Source organism: Erythranthe guttata, chromosome 4, assembly GCF_056151865.1.
Source record: "Erythranthe guttata isolate IM_541 chromosome 4, IM_541, whole genome shotgun sequence".
NCBI lineage: Eukaryota > Viridiplantae > Streptophyta > Magnoliopsida > Lamiales > Phrymaceae > Erythranthe > Erythranthe guttata.
The window spans coordinates 3345114-3366316 of record NC_142536.1 but is presented as its reverse complement, the minus strand read 5'-3'; the positions used below and the strand labels follow the sequence as shown (position 1 = coordinate 3366316).

At 32.4% G+C, this 21203-nt stretch overlaps 2 protein-coding genes across 3 annotated transcripts; one reads left to right on the top strand and one right to left on the bottom strand.

Moving 5' to 3' along the window:
• Window positions 1-1806: 1806 nt before the first annotated feature.
• On the top strand, window positions 1807-2571 carry LOC105957467 (uncharacterized). The gene has a single exon (XM_012981390.2). It carries the CDS (start codon window positions 1929-1931, stop codon window positions 2505-2507), a length of 579 nt encoding a protein of 192 aa, XP_012836844.2. The 5' UTR covers window positions 1807-1928; the 3' UTR covers window positions 2508-2571.
• A 3804-nt stretch (window positions 2572-6375) lies between these two features.
• LOC105972570 (GCN5-related N-acetyltransferase 6, chloroplastic) lies at window positions 6376-19668 on the bottom strand. 2 transcript variants are annotated; one of them, XR_016030728.1, is made up of 10 exons: window positions 19329-19668; window positions 18549-18771; window positions 18338-18390; window positions 18167-18203; window positions 17756-17827; window positions 17497-17601; window positions 17214-17370; window positions 17013-17089; window positions 16590-16713; window positions 6376-6592 (listed from the first exon to the last, which is right to left on the bottom strand). XR_016030728.1 is itself a non-coding variant. In XM_012997565.2 (9 exons), exons 1-9 carry the CDS (start codon window positions 19436-19438, stop codon window positions 16648-16650), a joined length of 900 nt encoding a protein of 299 aa, XP_012853019.2. In that variant the 5' UTR covers window positions 19439-19668; the 3' UTR covers window positions 16356-16647. The 2 variants fall into 2 exon arrangements, 1 of the variants encoding a protein (XP_012853019.2); XM_012997565.2 differs by lacking the exon at window positions 6376-6592 and having other exon boundaries at window positions 16356-16713.
• Between the last annotated feature and the right edge of the window lie 1535 nt (window positions 19669-21203).

The following is a 21203-nucleotide window of genomic DNA, read 5'->3' as shown; positions in this document are numbered from 1 at the left end:
GGCCATGGCAGCAGATCTTCCCTTTCTTCACGAGTACACGTCACCACCGAAGCCATGATAAATTTTAAAATAAAAAAAAAAGAATTTCTAGGGTTCTTTTTTTAGTGCAGAAATAGTTCAGAAGTTTAGTATATGCAGTGCAGAAGAAGAGCAGAAGAAGAAGAAGAAGAAGAAGAAGAAGAAGAAGAAGAAGAAGAAGAAGAAGAAGAAGAAGAAGAAGAATGGAGTTGAGGTTGAAGAAGATATAGGTGCTTATATATATATATATGTGTGTGTGTGTGTGTGTGTGTGTGTGTGTGTGGCTGCCACCTAATTGTAATAAATTGTATAACAAGCTGTAACTGCCATTTATATATATATATAGCAATAAAGGCTTGTTGAATTTCATGAGTTTAATTTGGTGTGTAACCTAGCTCTCGTGTGTATCATCATCTGCAGATTGAATTGTGAAAACATTTCAAATAAAGAAAAAAAAGAAAAAAGAAAAAAGAAAAAGAGAGGTTAATATTATCTGTAATTAAGTGTTAATCTTTTCTGCAAAGACTTTTTGTAAATCTTAAGCGATGAACACTTTCATCTCTGATTGGATGATGACGCATTTAAGATTTGCATAATCCACACTTCAATGTGAAGATAAACTAATTATAAAGATAAGGATTTTACATAAAACATTTAATTTAATTTAATCGGTAACGGCAAGTTAAAATGTACGGAAATATCTCAAAATTTACGGAATTAGTAAGATCGCTAGCTAACGACAAAATGTACGGAAATATCTAACGACAAAATGTACGGAAATATCTAACGACAAAATATACGGAACTAATTACTATGATCGCTAACGACAAAATGTACAGGAATTATCTAACGACAAAATGCACGGAATTATCTAAACACAAAATGTACGGAATTAATTAGTAGTTTGATCGCTATACGACAAAATGTACGGAATTATTATCTACAAATTTAGTAAGCTATTAATTCCAGTCTTTTGTTTTCAACTAAACATACGTATGTTTACGCGCTCGCGCGCGCGTGTGTGTAAAATTATAATCGATATATTTTTGCATGAAGTACGTACATTCATATACGACTCATCTGCGCGCCATTATTTACTCATAAGTTACAATTTTAACCTAATTAATTTCAAATATCAGTGACATAATAAAATTAAAGTACATATATATACCCAATGTATAACATTTTTTATACGGTGTGTATACTACTTAAATTATACTAGTATTAGTATAATTACACCCTACAAGTATCATCACTTTAAACTTATGAACACATGAAGATTTGCTTGACATATATGCCTTTAACTTTTTTTTTTAAGATAATATTTCGGCTGAAATAATCAAACATAAAGGGCTAATTATATTGAAATGTACAATTAATTGAATTAAAAGCTAATTGTGAAAAGACTAAATTAATTAATCTTTCGTGTAGAACTATACTCAGGCAAAGTTTGAGAAATTATTCTGAATATCAGGAAGTAGGAAGAAAATACAAGCCTCGTTCACACTCGTCGAAAATAATCGAACCGAGCAGGTCTAGAACATTCTAATAACCACAAAATTATTTAATTAATTAATTAATTTATTTTGTATAAATAAAATATCAACGTTGACTCTCAAGTAGACTTTCCACACTATTTTCTTTCTCCAGTGAAAACCCTAATGGCATCAAATTTATAAAGCAAAGAGATATACATACAGATATACATAATTTAATTACATATTCTAAAAAGCAACTCTCCAGAGCACTACATATGTAGCCCATCCTCCAATGGAGTTTCTCACAATTTTTTTTGTCACTGCAAATCATTGCTTTAATTTGCTTATCCCTTCCTATTATATATTTATTAAAAATAATAAAAAAATATATTTATATATATATAATTTTTTTTTGTAAATTACTAAGCTGCCATGGACAAGATGATCATAAAAATCCAGATGCCATCCGCAATGGAGCTCCAATTCAACTGCACCGTATGCGAACGAGCGTTTGGCAACGCAAAAGCATTGGCCGGCCACATGAGGTGGCATTTGCCGAAGGCGAAGGAGCGTAAACCTAATTCCGATTTAATTGTTGTGAAAAAACCTAAACTAATCGCACCGAGACCGGAGGCCGCCGCCGCCGAGTCTTCGGTGGCGAGAATTCTGAATTGTCCAGTTTGTTATAAATCTTTTGTTTCAGATAGGGCGGTGCACGGTCATATGAAGAAACACCCCGACAGGAATTGGAGGGGGATGAAACCCCCGATAACTGATGCTGTTCCAGATCAAGTCGTCGTCGTCGAAAATGGCGATTTGGTTGCTCATGAGTTTAACCAGTTGATTGTTAGGCCGCCGGATATTGCATCGGCTGCAGGATGGCACATGACGGGGAAGAGAGGCATGGCGGCGATTGCTCCGGCGGAGTTTCCGGAGACTTTTGTGGTGGACCAGTCGACGGGGTTAGGGTTTGATCTCAACGAGTTCCCACCGGAGTGGCCAACTATCTAGATTAATTATTATGAATTTGCTGTTGTGATGAGTTATAATTTTCTATTGTGTCAATTATGAAAACCCTAGGTTTTCATTTAATGTATTATTATTATTAATATTATTAATAAAATGAAATAATAATCCAGTATTTTAATTTGCTTTAGTGTTTTATGTTAGAAACTTAAAATTTACTTTAATTTCCGAGCACAAGTATATGTAACTTTATGTTTTCCTTTGCTTATAGTAATTAATTGATATATATCTCAGTAAAATTCTATATCGGACGTCGATTTTATTGATTTTAGAGGGTACGGATCGTACGTAAATTCTTAGCAGCTACTTAAAATAGATGTAAATATAGAAGCTTTTTCGATAACACGATCGATGTCAAGTTCGACGTAAATACTGAAAAAAGTTAGTTCTTGATTATCGAATACCATAAACGACAACGCTAATTTATTATATTGCTTCAACGTATCGAATCCAACAGTACACGACAAATTAGCCTTAACGACCTCGTACATGATTTGTTTTGGAAAGTCGATAATCGATATATAATCCGATATATGTTTAATTTATTTAAGACTACTGAATATATAATTAGTTACATCTTCATATATTTACAGATCTTGGATACATCAACATATTTTTACTGCCACTTCTATATACATCATTAGCAAACATATCGAATCCAACACTATACGACAAATTCGTAACGACCCCGTACATGATATGTTTGGAGAGTCGATAATCGGTATATAATCCGGAACACTGAATATATAGTTCCGACATCTTGAAATATTTATCGATCTTGTATATCAACTTATAATTTTATTTGCCAGTTCTATATACATTATTAGTAAACATTATTACTGTGAATTATTTATAGCCAGATTTTCATCATCCACATACCATATGTTAATTATTAATTTAGAAAATCAATTATATTATGTAACTTTTTTCCCCATCAAAATTTTGTTTTCACACACACACACAGTGAATCTGTCTTAACATTAGACACACATACATTTACAGTCCAAACACAACCTAAATGGAGATCGAAGAATAAGGTAGGTTTGTATAAATTATATATTGTTATTACATAATACATTACAGTAATAATAAAATTAATATCAGAAAATCCAGTCCAGATAATGCAATTACTCTCAATCTAATGACAGAAATATTATTGCACCATTATCATCAAAATAAAAAATAAAATAAAAAAAATATTTTTCCTGTGTCTCCATTCTTACAGCGACACGTGTCCCCCTCCCACCATCAATGGCACTTCTTCCCCCTCCTATATAACAACCCTATTCAGACACCATTTTCCTACTCATCTCATTTTCATTTTCTCACTCATCAACTAATAGTGTATATATATATATATATACACACACACACACATATATATACATATACCTCTCACTAGCTAGCTAGCTAGTATATATACACACACACACACACACACACACACATATATATATATATATATATATATATGGATTTAGGTATTAATGGAATGGAGCTGGTGGCCGTTGAGGCTGCCGGCGAGCCATACCCACCTCCGCCGCCGCCGCCGCCGGCGGCTGCGAATCCGGCCGGAATGCAGCTGGCCATTTACGCGGCGATCCCGAATTTGGAAATGAAGGATTTGCCGCCGAAAAAGAGAATCTTGGTGGTTCTTCGGGAGGAAGAAAGGGAGGCGGAGGAAAGGGAGGCGGAGGAAAGGGTGGCGGAGGAAAGGATGGAAGAGGAAAGGGTGGAGGAGGAAAGGGTGGAGGAGGAGGAAAGGGTGGCGGAGGAGGGATTCGCCTGCAACATCTGCGGGCGGATCTTTCAGAGTAAATTTGCCCTAGGCGGGCACAGAGCCCACCACGACGTGGGACCCACCAAGAAGAGAAAGAGGGCGGCGGCGGGCTGCAGGGTGGTATTTCTGGTGCACGGCGTCTCCAGCCGCCAGTGCCGGGGTTGCGGCAGAGTCTTCCGCACCGCGCGGGGTGTCTCGAACCACATCGGCTTTTGTAAAGGCGTTGATCTGAACGGGCCTCCTCCGGTTGAACTGGTGGAGGAAGTGTTGGCGCTGCCGTGGCGTTAATTTTTTTTTATTTAGGGTTGTATAATTAATTAATTAATTAATTAATTGTGATAGGGGTATTTCAGGAAATCGTGAGCAGTAATTGTTGTTGTTGTTGGTGCCCTCCTTTTTTTGTTCTTTTGTATTAGGGTTTGTGTTTCTTTTCGTTTTCTGAATTTGAGAAATTAAATATAAAGATGCTTTGTTATATATTATTAATTGCTTCGGTTATTATTAAATGTTGGAAGAAAAAGGATTATCTCGAATTAATTAGGATGCAACTACTTTTTTGACTTACTGATTTTTTTTTATATAATTTTAGTTAAATATAAATCTCCTAAAAAAAAGTTGGAAATGAAAAGTTTATGTAATATATTGGTTATATTTTCACCTATTTAACAATGAAAATACTTAATTATACTTAATTCCGTACATTTTTTTCGATAGTGTGATTGTGCTATAGCTTATTTATATCGATGGATTATGTTTCGTCGGTTAACTAAACGACTCGAGTAATTAAAGTTTTTGATAATTCCGTACATTTTGTCGGTAGCGGTAGTACTATAATTTTGTGGATATCACTTTGATTACGCTTTGTTGTTACCAATTAAATTACATTCGATTAATTGAAGTTTGAAATAATTACGTACATTTTGTCGGTAGTGTGATTGTACTTAAGTTTTTTTATACCTAATGGATTATGCTCTGTCGATATACTAAAAGACTCGAGTAATTAATTAAAGTCTGAGATAATTCCGTACATTTTGTCGGTAGCGACTAAACTATAGTTTGTCGATTGCACTTTGTCGTTACTTGATTAAATTACACTTGATTTATTAAACTTTGAAATAATTCAGTGCATTTCGCTGGTATTGCAATTGTACTATAGTTTATCTATAGCGATTGGATTATGATAATTTGCCCGTTAAAGAAAAGACTCTTAATTAATTAAAGTCTGAAATAATTCCGTACATTCTGTCAGTACACAACTAATTGTACTATAGTATGTGGATAGCGCTTTGATTACGCTTTATCGTTATCAATTAGATTACACTAGAATAATCAAAGTCTAAGATAATTCCGTACATTTTGTCAATAGCGATTACACTAAATAAAGTTTGTCTATGGTACGCGGATTATGCTTTGTTGTTAGCAATTAAATCATAGATCATTTAAAGTTCATGAATCATTTTCAAGACACTCAACAGTTTATTAAAGTTTGAGATAATTCCGTACATTCTGTCGACACTGGTCGTGCTATTGTTTGTATATAGTAGCTCGAATATTTACATTTTTAGCCATGCTTTTCAACATTATGTTTAGCCATAATTTTGTATTCTCATCAATAATATATGTTGTTTTGAGATATATAAACATGTAAAATTTGATGCCCAAGTGTACACCCCACACAATTGAACATGAAAAGCAGTAGACAAATAGTGTAATAAATTCTCTTTTGGAGATAAGAATGGAGCTATATTTCATCCCTAATATAATTAATTTCCTTCTTATCCTAAATTAGTTAGAAGATGACGTTTATCTCTCTCATTTGTCCTAATATATTCATTAAGTCTTTCAATTATTGTAATAGATTTAATAAACAAGCATTTCTTAAACAAAACGAGTAGAAATATATTGTGATAAATTGAAAAAAAAAGATATTTTTGTTTAATAATTAAAAATTTCAGATATTTTTTTTTATATAGAAATAGAAAATAGTGACAGATTAAACAAACTACAAATGATCATATTTTTCTTGCTAAATGATTTCCAGCAACAAAATAAAAAAAAGAGTCATAATGCATCAAAATGAAAAATGCTCACAATTATTACAACATTGATAGAATCAATAAAAGCTGATTCTCAATTCAACATATGCAAACCCTAATTTATAATGTTAAATTCCTGACTAAACACTGCCAACTTTTTCTGGACAATTTACATCCCAATCATATATTGAACAAATACAGACATACACAAACCAACAATTTGTGTGTGTTTAACGAATATATACAAGTTTAATGTTGATTCGGTAAAAAATAGATGTCTCGGCCCATTAAAGGAAGGCCCGGTAAGGGCCCAATAACTGAAATCTCGCGAGAGGCAGCTCCAGGTCGAGAGAAAAGGAAGTTCCTCATTTGCGAAAAAGAGAGGACTGGAGCAGAGAATATTATCTGAAAAGGAGAACAACACCGCCGACTTACATTTAATGCATGTCTTCTCAACTGTCAGGAGTGTCAGAGGATATGCAGACTAGATGATTTGGTAAATCAATGTTCTGGGCCTATCTAGAAGACCCAATCGAGAGTCGATCGTGGTGCGAGAGGCGAGTCACCCTCTCATTAGCGAGAGGGCAAGGGCGAGAGTAATAAGATATGGTCTATGAGAGATCTGACACAATCGACTTGCATTTAATGCACCTCTCCTCTAAGTGTCAAGAATGTCAGAGAATATGCAGTCTAGGGACTAAGCAGCACACAACACTGTTCACCGAGGAGACCAGGTAAGCTTAATTGAATAGTCATTGGAAGTCCGGAACATTTTGATGTGACAACTAAAATAGGAGTGGAATCCGGATTTGGGGTCCGGGCTTAGAATCTCTTCCTATAAATAGTAAGAAGTTAATTCAACTGAAATTATCCTTTTTCCTAATAAAACATACAACTCACTATTCAATTACAATGTCTTTTAAACCAGAAATATACTAACTTGGCCGTCGGAGTGCTAACTCCGGCATCAGCCCGGTTTTTCTTTTCTGTGTTCTTATTTGCAGAATCTAGAAGATCCACCAACGTATTCGGACGAATCAAATATATATATATATATATATATATATATATATATATATATATATATATATATATATATATATATATATATATATATATATATATATATATATATATATATATATATATATATATTTCAAAATTATACACGAGGCTATTAATATTAACAATGGCGTTAAGTTACAGTTCCATGGCCATCAGTATCCTCTGGTCTTTCCTAAGTGGAAACGAAGCCGCCTCAACAACCTGCACCGATTACCAACGCAAATTACGTTTTTATTTTAGAATTTATTATGTTTTTATTATTTTAGAGTTCTTAATGGTTAGGATTTGCTTATTTATTTATTTCCTTATTATAGTTTAGGTAAAAGTCATTTTTCTTGTGAAAAATGAGTCTTTTTAGACCTTATAAATAGGTTGCCACTTTAGCTTATTTTGAGGGACGAGTTTTAATGAATATTTGAGTATTTTGAGAGATCAATTCTCCTTCGCTGTTCTACAGCAACTTCGGGATTTTACAAATGGATTCTTGTAATTTTCTTAGCGTGGTTTCTGGTTCTTTATAACCACGGAGTCAATATTCCACCTTGATAATAATGGTTTCTAGCTCTTTATAGCTATGGGGTCATTATTCCTTGCTTCCGCCAAACTTGAATCATTGTTTTTTGGTGTCTTCGATCTTGCTTCCGCGTAAGGTATTGAGTCTCGTAACAAGTTCTACACTTGAATCATTGTTTTTTGGTGTCTTCGATCTTGCTTCCGCGTAAGGTATTGAGTCTCGTAACAAGTTCTACGGGGTTCGTATCAATAACTCTAGGTAAGATTAAAGGCTCCAACTCCAATGGGGGAATAAAATGGAGTATCAAATGATAAAACTTCCATTTTGATTCCTAAAACTTAAAATATTCCACTTCACTGAAGGCATAAAATTGATGGTTATTTTGATACTCAGCCTCCTGGATGTGCAAAAATGGATCAAAATCGTAACCACCCAATCAACCTATCATGAGTTGACATGTGTTATTTAAAAATATTAATATTCATATATTTAAATTTTAATAATCTATTTAGGCTATGTTTGATTAGCTCTTAATGAGCTCTTAATGCTCCTAATATCTGATTCGGTCAGAGATAAGTAATTAAGAGTGTTTGGTATACAACTGACCGGATTCATCTGCCGCTTATTGATTCAAAACATTAGGACTTAATGGTTCAGATATCAACCGAATGAAAATTAGACAAAATTATCCCCATAAATTTCGTGCCTCTTGATTCGAGGAAGTAATTGTAATTGATGAGTTTTTGTGTTCAGCCAGTTACATTTAAATACACAAATAAGTATGCGATGAAGAGAGATAAAGTAGCGGTGGAGAATTTTTACTTTTTAGGTGCACATGTTTCAATTTTTATTGTGAAATTAATTTAATTTATTTCCATTTCTTCATCTTTTATGGATTATGAGGTTTTAATGAAAATTGTAAATTATATTGAAATTTTACTTTCGTATTTTTCAATTATAGGATTTAGATTTACAATTATTATTTTTATCAAAATAAATGTATATAATATTACAAGGGTGATAATCATTATATTTTATTTTAGATATTAGTGATGATTCTATTAGTGAATAAGTATATGTTCAATAATTACGAGGGACGATATAGTGAAATTACATTTTATTCGGTGACTATAAATTTTGGCTTGTCAAACAAACTTAATTATTCAGTATTCAGATTCAAACACTGATCTTAACCATTCAGTCATATATTCAGCATTCAGTGTTTAGTGCTTAAATTTGTCAAACATAGCCTTAATGTTTATAGTTGGAGTAAAAACTTTTAATAAGTATCAAAATAATATAAGGAACAAATGAGCATTTGATGTTCCATTTTGATACTTATCTATTAGAATTGCTCTAATTAATAGAATCGTCGTATTAACTTGATTATTCATAGATGACTGATGATTTGGGCCTTGTAGAGTAATCCAATTTAAATAAAAATTACTTGGCCTATTGTGTTGGCCAAATTACTCAGCCCATTATCTATATTATATTACAGATTGGCGCTCATGTTAGATGGTAGTTTTATTTAAAGGGGTAACCCCATTATCTATATTATATTACAGATTGGCGCTCATGTTAGATGGTAGTTTTATTTAAAGGGGTAACGGCAAATAGGCTCAGGACAAGAGCACTTAATTAAAAGAGGGACATCCAACTTTTTTGTCTTTTAAATAAAAACAGTCCATTCAAACTTATTTACTAATAAGGAAAATCATTTTATATATACCAAAATTACCACCAATTCATTGAAACCCAATTTAACTCTAATTTCATGATTTACACCTCAATTTAGCCCAATTTCATCAATTAATCAATTTAAACCCTAATTTCAATTTTGACCCGCCACCACCGGAGACCGCCGGAGAGCGTTGACTTTTTTTTTTTCTGAATTTTTTTTCCCGGCCGGTCAACTGCCGTTGACCGCCGGGTCTCCGGCGTTCACTTTTTTTTTTTATATATAATTTTGTTTTTTCTTAAAAAAAATATTTTAATTAATAATACAGTCTTGGCTGCTAAATTACTGTCTCCGGCAGTTATTTAACTGTCGGAGACAGTAATTTAACTGTTAATTGACTTTTTTTTTTCTTCAAAAATATTTTAATTAATATTACTGTATTCGTTGCTAAATTACCGTCTCCAACAGTTATTTAACTGTCGGGGACATTAATTTAACTGTTAATTGACTTTTTATTCTTAAAAAAATATTTTTAATTGTATTACTGTATTCGTTGCTAAATTACTGTCTTCGTCAGTTATTTAACTGTCAGAGACAGTAATTTAACTGTTAATTGACTTTTTTTTTTCCTTAAAAAAATTATTTTAATTAATATTACTGCATTGGATTTTAAATTACTGTCTCCAGCAGTAATTTAACTGTCTTAGACAATAATATTAATAATATTACAGTTCGGAAATATAATATTCATAATATTACTGTCCGAAGCAGTAATATTACTGTTTGAGACAGTAATTTAGTAGCCAAGACAGTAATATATTAAAATATTTTTTTTCTAAGAAAAATAATTCAAAAAAAAAAAAAGTCAACGCCGGAGACCGGCGGTCAACGATGGTTGACCGGCCGGAAAAAAATTTCAGGAAAAAAAAATTTCAAAAAAAAAACAAAAAAAAAAAGAAAAAAAAGTCAACGCCGGAATCTGGCCGGAAAAAAAAAAACATTTCAGAAAAAAAATTATTTTCTGGAAAAAAAAAGTTTTGGGAGTTAATGTGATATAATTGTTTAAATCTAGGGTCAATGTGTAATATTAATGAAGTTAGAGCATAATCGGTGGAATTGATAAGAATTATATTATGGGATTATTTGAGAAAACCCCCTCATATGCATTGTATCATTAGACTAGATCCTCTTTTTTTTCCCATTGTTGAGATAAATCCAATTGTATTTTATTCAGCAAATTATATTATTAATAACCTATTTTACCCTTTCTCAATTTTTTTTAACCTACCCACGTCTCTTCTCTAGCCGTCTCTCTCCCTTCTCTCCACAACTCACAACTCACGCTCACCCCCTCGCCTCCCTTACCAGCCTCCAAAACGGGGCAAGACGTATGGGCTCTTCCTCCCAAACCCTCTAATTTGATGTATTGTCTTATCTCTCTTATATTCTCCCCCTCACAAACGCTACCGAGCCTCATAGCCGGAGTCAGATCTGCGGCGACGGCATGTCCGGTGCCGATAGATGTGGTCCACGTAGGAAAGGAGAAGAGATCCGATATGCATTGAACATATCTTGAATTAGGCGGTCGCAGCCCCTCATTCCTTTCAATCGTCGCCGCCATTGACGGTGGATATGGTCAGCACAAGAAGGGTTGCAATTGACTACGCAAAATCTTGTTTTGCATCTAAGGTACACCGATCCTGAAAATATAATTTATTTATTTTTCTTTATTTTGTTTCAAATTTATTTATTTATTCGTAATTTTGTTTTTGTTGTCTACATCAGTTTCCTTGATTTTTGATAAGGTTTTGATTTCTTTGATAGAGTCAGAGAAAAATAGAGGGCTCTTTTTTGTTCATGTATAGTGGATGATGGAGTTCTACGGGTTCTCTCTTGATTTAAATTCAATTTTCGAGATTCTCAATTACTTCATCAGTTTTGATAATTTTTAGAGCTTACGTGAATTTTTTGCCTAGAGTTTGCATGTCTTGTTCTCAGATTATTGGCTATTTTTTTTGCCTAGAGTTTGCATATCTTGTTTGAAGATTTTGTTACTGGAAAGTGGTGATTTAGTAGCAGGAACCGATTAAATACATATTTGGCCCCTCTCTTGTTAAGACAAGATAACTTTTTTTTTTTTATTATTTTTTGGTGCGGTGATGAATGGTAATTATAATTTGTGTGTGAATTGGATTATGGTGTGACAGGGGTAAAGAAAGATGTGAGCATAGAGAATTTGAATGATAGTTTTGGATCTTTTGGTAAAAGATAAGTGCAATTGACCATTATGTTAATATTTTTGTAATTGTTTTGAAGTGGGTTAGGTTAATTTCGTAGTGGATTATGTTAATATTTTGGTGGATGTTGATAGTTTTTTGTAATGGTTTTGGATGAGATTGTAGTAAGTTTAAAATTCTTGCTTTTTGAACTGATTTTGTTTTGAATGAATTAAGTTTACACGTTGTTGTCTTCTTTTTTTTTTATTCAGGTTCTTGCACAAGTGGAGTGATGGCAACAAGTGGGACGAGGTTGGGTGATGTTCGGGTGACTCTACTATTGTCTGTCATGACATTTTTTTAAAGGGGATTTTCGTAGTGGATTTAGGCAAATTTTTAGTGGATTTTCTCTTTGTAAAGGGGATCTTTTGTAGTAGATTTCTATATTTTTGTAGTGGTTTTTGATGAACTTTTAGTGGATTTCACACAAAATATACCCACTTGACGCAGGCGCGCAATAGAGGAGGGGATGTCGATGCGCTTATAGTAAATAGTGGTTTTCGAATTCTCAAGTGACATTAAATAGTGGATTACGTTAGAGGGGTTGCAATGAATAGTGGATTTCAAACAGTGAATAGTGGATTTCGAATAGTGGATTTCGAATTCGGACAGTGAATAGTGAATTAGTAAATAGTGGATTACACTAAATTTTACAGTGGATTACGATAATCTTCAGTTGATTTTACGTTAATTTTTTTTATAGTGAATGTTCATAAATTTTGATGTGTAGCGAATTTCATCTTTTAGTAAATCTGCTGGAAAAAAAATTATTTTCACTAAATTTTGAAATATTTATAGTGAAATTCGTACGTGTATAGTGGATTTTCAATTTGATAAACTAAAGAAAAATATCAATAAAAAATATTAATTAAAAAAATAAACTGGAAAAAAAATTATTAAAAAAATATTTTAAAAAATATATTTAAAAAAAATAATATTAAAAAAATATTTTAGAAAATGAAAAATTAAAAATAATAAACAAATAAAAAAATTGAAAAAATTAAAAATAATATAAAATAAATAACTATTTTTAAGTAGATATTTAAAAAAAACATTGTTTTGAAAGGAAATCGGTAAAAAGAAAATAAATAAAAAATAAAAAGAAAACAAAAAGAATCTGAACGTTTGCATATTTTCAGATTTTTTAATTGATTTTTATATTAATCCATGAATGTAACAAGGGTAAATTGGATATTATGGTAACTGAGGGGGTTATCCCTAATAGTGAATTAAAAAATGGATTTATGCCTCTATGGAAATTGTATGAGGGGGTTATCTCATATAACCCCTTATATTATTGAGGGTATTTTAGACTAAAGACATGGGGATGGGCCTAATCGAGAGACTGTTTTTTTTTTTTTGTGGACCAAAATACATTTAAGTCCCATGTGATGAGCCTTTTTTTCTCATTTGCCCATATTTAAAACACATTTCACATTTAACTTCAACTAAATATGACTAGGATATATATATATATATATATATATATATATATATATATATATATATATATATATATATATATATATATATATATATATATATTATAATTAATTAATACTTATAAACAACCATTATAAGAGCAACTCCAATGGGGGAATCAAATGGAGTATTAAATGATAAAACTTTCATTTTGATTCCCAAAACTCAAAATTTCTTCTCCAACGGAAGCATCAAAGGGGTAATGTAATTTTTTTGATACTTCATTACCTAGAGGTGCAAAAATGCACCCAAGAAAATCAAGTATCAAATATTCCTAGAAATTAGGAACTGCAATTTCAACGTAAAAAGAATAAATTTTGTAACAAATTCCTATGAAATAGGGACCAAATATATCTATTAATTTATGTTTAATACATTTTTATAAATAAAATAATTTATTTGATTTTTACGGGTTGGAGCATATAAGTTTTTTCGAAGTACCAAAGTATTATTTTAAGCATCAATTAAGAGTTTTGATGTCTTATTTTAATAAAATATTTGATATGATTCAAGTTATATGATCTTAGAGCAACTCCAATGGAGGCACTAAATGAGGTATCAAACTAAAAAACTACAATTTTGATGCTCTAAAATTAAAAAATCCTTCTCCAATGGAGGCATTAAATGGAGAATTATTTTGATACTCAACTACTCCGAGGTGCAAAAATACTCCCTGGAAAATGAGGTATCAAAAATATAACCACTCCATTAACCTATCATAATTTAACACGTGGCATTTAAAAAAATAATTATTCATATATTTAAAATTTGATAATCTATTTGATACTCGTGGTTGGAGTGAATTTTTTTTCAAGAAGTATCAAAGTATTATATAAAGTATCAAATGAATATTTAATGCTCCATTTTGATATCTCCCATTGGAGTTGCTTATGGCCCACTAATTTTCCGCTTAGTTTGCACAAGGCTCTTTAGTGCATACGTGGCGCTATATATATTACACACAAATATCATTTTACATTGGAATTTAGTTTTAATTAAAAATATTACAAAAATAGGTTCTTCCTAGTTCCTACTTATAAATTTAATATGTAATTAATTAATTATTTACGCGGCGGAGAATCCGGCCGGAATGCAGCTGGCCATTTACGCGACGATCCCGCATTTAGAAATGAGGGATTTGCCGCCGAAAAAGAGAATCTTTGTGGTTGTTCGGGAGGAAGAAAGGGAGGAGGAAAGGGTGGAGGAGGAAAGGGTGGAGGTGGAGGAAAGGGAGGTGGAGGAAAGGGTGGAGGAGGAGGGTTTCGTATTAGGGTTTGTGTTTCTTTTCGTTTTCTGAATTTGAGAAATTAAATATAAAGATGCTTTGTTATATATTATTAATTGCTTCGGTTATTATTAAATGTTGGAAGAAAAAGGATTATCTCGAATTAATTAGGATGCAACTACTTTTTTGACTTACTGATTTTTTTTTATATAATTTTAGTTAAATATAAATCTCCTAAAAAAAGTTGGAAATGAAAAGTTTATGTAATATATTGGTTATATTTTCACCTATTTAATAATGAAAATACTTAATTCCGTACATTTTGTCGATAGTGTGATTGTGCTATAGTTTATTTATATCGATGGATTATGCTTTGTCGATTAACTAAGAGACTCAAGTAATTAAAGTTTTAGATAATTCCGTACATTTTGTCGGTAGCGATAGTACTATAATTTTGTGGATATCACTTTGATTACGCTTTGTTGTTACCAATTAAATTACATTCGATTAATTGAAGTTTGAAATAATTCCGTACATTTTGTCGGTAGTGTGATTGTACGATAGTTTTTTTTATAGCTATTGGATTATGCTCTATCGATATACTAAAAGACTCGAGTAATTAATTAAAGTTTGAGATAATTCCGTACATTTTGTCGGTAGCGACTAAACTATAGTTTGTCGATTGCCCTTTGTCGTTCCTTGATTAAATTACACTTGATTTATTAAACTTTGAAATAATTCAGTGCATTTCGCTGGTATTGCGATTGTACTATAGTTTATCTATAGCGATTGGATTATGATAATTTACCCGTTAAAGAAAAGACTCTTAATTAATTAAAGTCTGAAATAATTCCGTACATTCTGTCAGTACACAACTAATTGTACTATAGTCTGTGGATAGCGCTTTGATTACGCTTTATCGTTATCAATTAGATTACACTAGAATAATCAAAGTCTAAGATAATTCCGTACATTTTGTCAATAGCGATTACACCATATAAAGTTTGTCTATGGTACGCGGATTATGCTTTGTTGTTAGCAATTAAATCATAGATCATTTGAATTTCATGAATCATTTTCAAGACACTCAACAGTTTATTAAAGTTTGAGATAATTCCGTACATTCTGTCGACACTGGTCGTGCTATTGTTTGTATATAGTAGCTCGAATAATTACATTTTTAGCCATGCTTTTCAACATTATGTTTAGCCATAATTTTGTATTCTCATCAATAATATATGTTGTTTTGAGATATATAAACATGTAAAATTTGATGCCCAAGTGTACACCCCACACAATTGAACATGAAAAGCAGTAGACAAATAGTGTAATAAATTCTCTTTTGGAGATAAGAATGGAGCTATATTTCATCGCTAATGCAATTAATTTCCTTCTTATCCTAAATTAGTTAGAAGATGATGTTTATCTCTCTCATTCGTCCTTAATATATTCAAAAGTCCTTGAATTCTTGTAAAGGATTTGAATATTGCTCTTAAAAAAAAAATATTTTAAACAATATTTTATCATATGCATACAATGTTAAATAAGTATTTTAGTAACATCACACTAAAAATAAGCCTAAATATATTTAATAAACAATCATTTTCTTAAACAAAACGAGTAGAAATATATTGTGATAAATTGAAAAAAAAAGATATTTTTGTTTAATAATTAAAAATTTCAGATCTTTTTTTTTTATATATAAAAATAGAAAATAGTGATCATATTTTTCTTGTTAAATGATTTACAGCAACAAAATAAAAAAGAGTCATAATGCATGAAAATGAAAAATGCTCACAATTATTACAACATTGATAGAATCAATAAAAGCTGATTCTCAATACAACATATGCAAAGCCTAATTTATAATGTTAAATTCCTGACTAAACACTATGCCAACTTTTTCTGGACAATTTACATCCCAATCATGTATTGAACATAATACATACATACACAAACCAGCAATTTGTGTGCGTTTAACGAATATATACAAGTTTAATATATATATATATATAAATATTTTTCGAAATTATACACGAGGCTATTAATATTAACAATGGCGTAAGTTACAGTTCCATGGCCATCAGTATCCTCTGGTCTTTCCTAAGTGGAAACGAAGCCGCCTCGACAACCTGCATGGATTAAAGGATAATGTATATTATAAAAGCTAGGCTACGTTCACGTACACCAACGCATGTTATTCACACACAAAAAAAAAACAACTCGAAAAGGCGACAAATAAAGAATGTTTTAAATAGACGAGAGTCATTAAATGGGATACTTGACTTGGAAGCCACTAAAATATTTCTTTTCGTGTACCATTTCATAGATTGACTTTTCAATCGATTGGTCAACAGATCTTGTTTTTAAACCCAATTAATTAGTATACCAATATTATACGAGCAACTAGAAACAGAGTACGTAAATTAACCTTAAAGCCAGTTTTTTTGTACAGATCCTGGGCAGGATTATTGTCTGCGTTAACATGAACAAAGAGCTGCGTCATCCCTGTTTGCATAACCAAGATAGTCGATAAATGAAAACCCGTCTCAATATTTACAGAGTCGCACTAAGGAGAAAGAAGTGTTGAAATTATTCATATAAAAAAAAAGTGTTCAAATTCGTATGGCACCTGCCATCATAGCTGCATCGGTAGCTAGGTACAACATGTTTGAAGCAATACCCTGTCGTCGAGCAAACTTTGCGACACAAACATTTGCAATATATGCGTATTTATGTGTATTAAAGGGCTCTTGACTAGCCAAAACCGCGGACACTCTCTTTATTTCCTGCAAAATAGGAATTTTTAGACCGAGCACCACATAGTTTCCGGTCTAGGAAGCTAAATCACGCATAAGTAGAAATATTATGCCAATATTTGAAATATGCAGCAGTTCACAATCTCAAGAGCGTACCCCGGGAAATATTTCCCCTTGCACGAATTGCCTGATACTTAAGTCTAACGTTCCCACTATACTGTTAAGTACCGTTCTTCTAACATTTTTATCTTCCTTTTTAATCTGCACCGTACAAAAACGAAATAATCAGCAGGCTAAAGGAAAAGGTTCATTTAAAAAAGTTCCGACATCTATCGTGCTGTAACGAGAAAACTACGTGACACAAAAGTTACATCTAAACATGCACGCTGCCATGCAAAAGTTTCAGTTCACTTACTGCAACAAAACAAAAGCAGTTCAATGAATTTCCCTCCTGCGCAAAACACCTTCGCTTCAAACAATAGAATTCCTGCCAATAAGAGAAAAATCAAGTTGAAAGTACTATATTGACGATGAATACATTATAAAGCTGCAAAGTACTGAAGGATCGGATTTTTTTACAAAATTGCCATGAACTAAATCTCGAGAAAATGGATATTACTTATACGAGAAATAGTAACATAATGAAGGATATTGGCAAGAGAAAATATATCATAGAATCACTTGATGAAAAAACGATGAAAACTTTGAAGGCAGCTATATATCAGTGACAACTACACCGTAGATATAAAGCACCGAGCAATAAATACAAAGGTGCTAAAAAGAAAAACCTAGTAAACTATATAGCAAGTACTCTACGGCGACTCACCTCTTCAGCATACTTTCGTTTATGACTCTCAACATGCCTGAAAAATAAAACGGCAACAAGATAAGAAATTAGCTTAAAAGGGTAATAATTATCTGACGTTGCACTCTGATACACATGTCGATTGAGGCAAAATCAAGTCGAGAAAGATTTTAAAAAATACAGATAATTGACCTCATATAAGACAAGGGTTCCCAATGGGCTTCTGCTCTGAGCCATGCAGCTGTCTGCCATTGTAAGTCAGACATGGAGACAAGAAATCTGAAGTTCTTTTAGAAAAGAAAAAAAAAAAGACGAAGAATATGCGAACCAAGAAATATGCATAACATGGCTTTAGATACATCTAGATACGGTATTACAGTGAGAGAGAAAGAGCAAAACCAACCCAATATTCTTCATCCAGTATTGCTTGACGAGCAACAAAACGACCAAACTTGCGTTTTTGCAATCCGGTACATTCTTTGTCAGTCAACTGCAGTCGGTCAAAGGCAAGTTCGGGCAGCTTCGAACTCTCGTTCTTTGGGAGAGGTAAGTTTCGGATACTCTGGGTGTTATTGCAATGAACTTCAAGATTCTTCCCTCTGTAGTACTGAGCAGGGAGTGTCTCCCTATACAGATTCGGGACCGAAATAAACATGTCAAGGAAAATAACTAAATCTCGAGCAATGAAATTTTGAAACTAGGAGATTCAAATCTGCACGAACAAAATACGACCATATACTACTTATGTAATACGAACGACAAATATGCCGAACCCGAACTTGTGAAGCACCATATAAGCAAATTAACACCACCATAGGTTCCAAATAAAATTCTGAATTCGGACAACACTTTCCTTTTATAGCTAGCTCGCGCTTCACTTTTTCTGCTTGCCTAATTAATCAGGTATCAGGCAAAGAAAATTTGGTTTCCACTACAGCTTCATCTTTTTTCTCTTTCCATTGATCAATTCGATTAAAATTGTATCTCTAACAAACATACCCTAAATTATTTGTATTAATCTGAACAATAATAGCATATAAAGATAAGCCAATTACAGATAAACTAAATCACTTGAAAATTTACACAACACACACACACACACACACCAATATTCGCCTATAAATAAACCCCATGAATCATGATTAACATCAAGACAAAATACACCCAAAATAAAAAAAGTTACCTAGTAAAAACTCCGACAACAGGTAGATAATCGTGCTTGACATAAGGAACGAAGGTCGTTTGCGGCTCCCGAACATCAAACTGCGGCAAGAAATTTCCCTTCAGCTCCATTTCTTATACCTGTTTTTTTTTTCTTTTGGGGTTAATTTAAATTAAAATCAATGGGCGACGATCAAAACTTCGGTTATTACAAAAACGATGTCAAATCGAATCAGGATTTTGTGCAGATTTGATGTCGGATTCAGGAAAAAGTGGGAATCGAAGGAGACAAGTGAGATTTGTGGGTGAATTAAAGGAAAAATAAAATTGGATCAGTCGTTTGAATAAAATATCCCACAAATAGTAATTTTAGGAGCGAGGGTGTTTTATCCGCACTTGGCTAAAGTGGGGCCCACATGTTTTTCTTAAAGTCGCTATTTTGGCTACCCGCTTTTGTATTTTTGTTTTTTGTTTTATTTTCCAAGTGGTAAGTTATTACATTTTATTTATATGACCGGTTTTGGATTTCATTGAAGATATATATTTTGTCCTTTTTATGATTGTTAATTACATATTTCTTTTAGGATTGAAAGAGTGCGTAATAGCTGACTGATCGAGCGTTCTTACCTCGAAGATGAACGGGACGAAGCGATCTGCCGAAACTGTTGGATGTAAAATACATCGGTAGGGGAGCGATATTAATTATCGTAGGATATATATATAATCCTTAATGCATAAATAGTAGTACAATGAGAAATAAGTAGTACATGATTATTAATTAATTAATTGAACATACAAAAATTAATTACTAAATGATTACATATATATATATATATATATGAAAGTAATCAAGACTACATTATTACTTATTATCTAAAAGAAACCCTAAAAGGCATCCAAATTAATTGACATCAATTACAATACCTCCAAGTAGTTGCAACATGCTAATTTATTATTACTACTAAATAAAAATCCAAAGTGTGGAAATTACTAATAAAATAAAATAAAATAAGAAGTAAGTAATTGATTAATTAAGAACACTTGGGTGGTTTAGGGAGGATTTGGGTGCCTACGCAAGAGACTAGACAAGCTATGTTGGTGGCGCCGCAGCCTTGGTAGCATGCGAGGGCCCCCGTTCCTCCGCCGCTAATCCCACAATCAAACGCGCACGATATTGCATTCTGGCTGCACCTTACCATGCACTGCGCCACCTGCGATTGCGCCTCCGCTTGTTGCATTACCCCCGCTGCGATGCAGGCCACCACCACCACCGCAATAGCCAACTTTCTTGCGGCGGCCGAAAAATTTGAGCTAATTGAAAATACCATCATTATTTCTGAACTATTTGAGATTTATTGCATATATTCTTTTTTACAAATGTTTGTCCGGTTTTTATAGTGTGCAAAAAATCCAATTAATTGTAAATATTTATTTAAGAATAATTAAAGGATATACATATCACGTTTTCTATGCATTCCATAGTCCTAACTTTTAAAGTCAAGGTCCAAGCTAGTGTGACAAGCTCTTATAAAAGAACAAAAAGAGGTGTTTCGTGTCCGACCCTTGAGAAAACTTGCCGAACTCCTTACAAGTCATTTTACAATTTCTGAAAAATTAGAAATATGTTTGAATAGTAAATTTATATATATTTTTTGTTGTTTCCCTAATTATTCACGTGATTTTTAATGATCAATAGAAAAAAAAAATTGATAGTTTACTAATTTTGAACATATTTATATGGGAATATATAAAAATAAGCATATTTATAAATATACACTACATGGTTAATAATTATCATTTTCGGGAAATGCCGTTTCATCATATCTGTTATCTCGTATCGTCATTTCCGTGTATGTGCTACATACTCACTAACGATTCATGAGTTGTTAGAGATTAA

Coding starts and splice junctions, on each gene's coding strand:
- LOC105972570 (XM_012997565.2), bottom strand. CDS start 19,438: ATGGAGCTGAAGGGAAATTTCTTGCCGCAGTTTGATGTTCGGGAGCCG. Junction 18,204..18,337: donor GAACCCTTGTCTTATATGAG/GTCAATTATCTG, acceptor TTTATTTTTCAG/GCATGTTGAGAGTCATAAAC. Junction 17,090..17,213: donor CGATGCAGCTATGATGGCAG/GTGCCATACGAA, acceptor TTATGCAAACAG/GGATGACGCAGCTCTTTGTT.
- LOC105957467 (XM_012981390.2), top strand. CDS start 1,929: ATGGACAAGATGATCATAAAAATCCAGATGCCATCCGCAATGGAGCTC.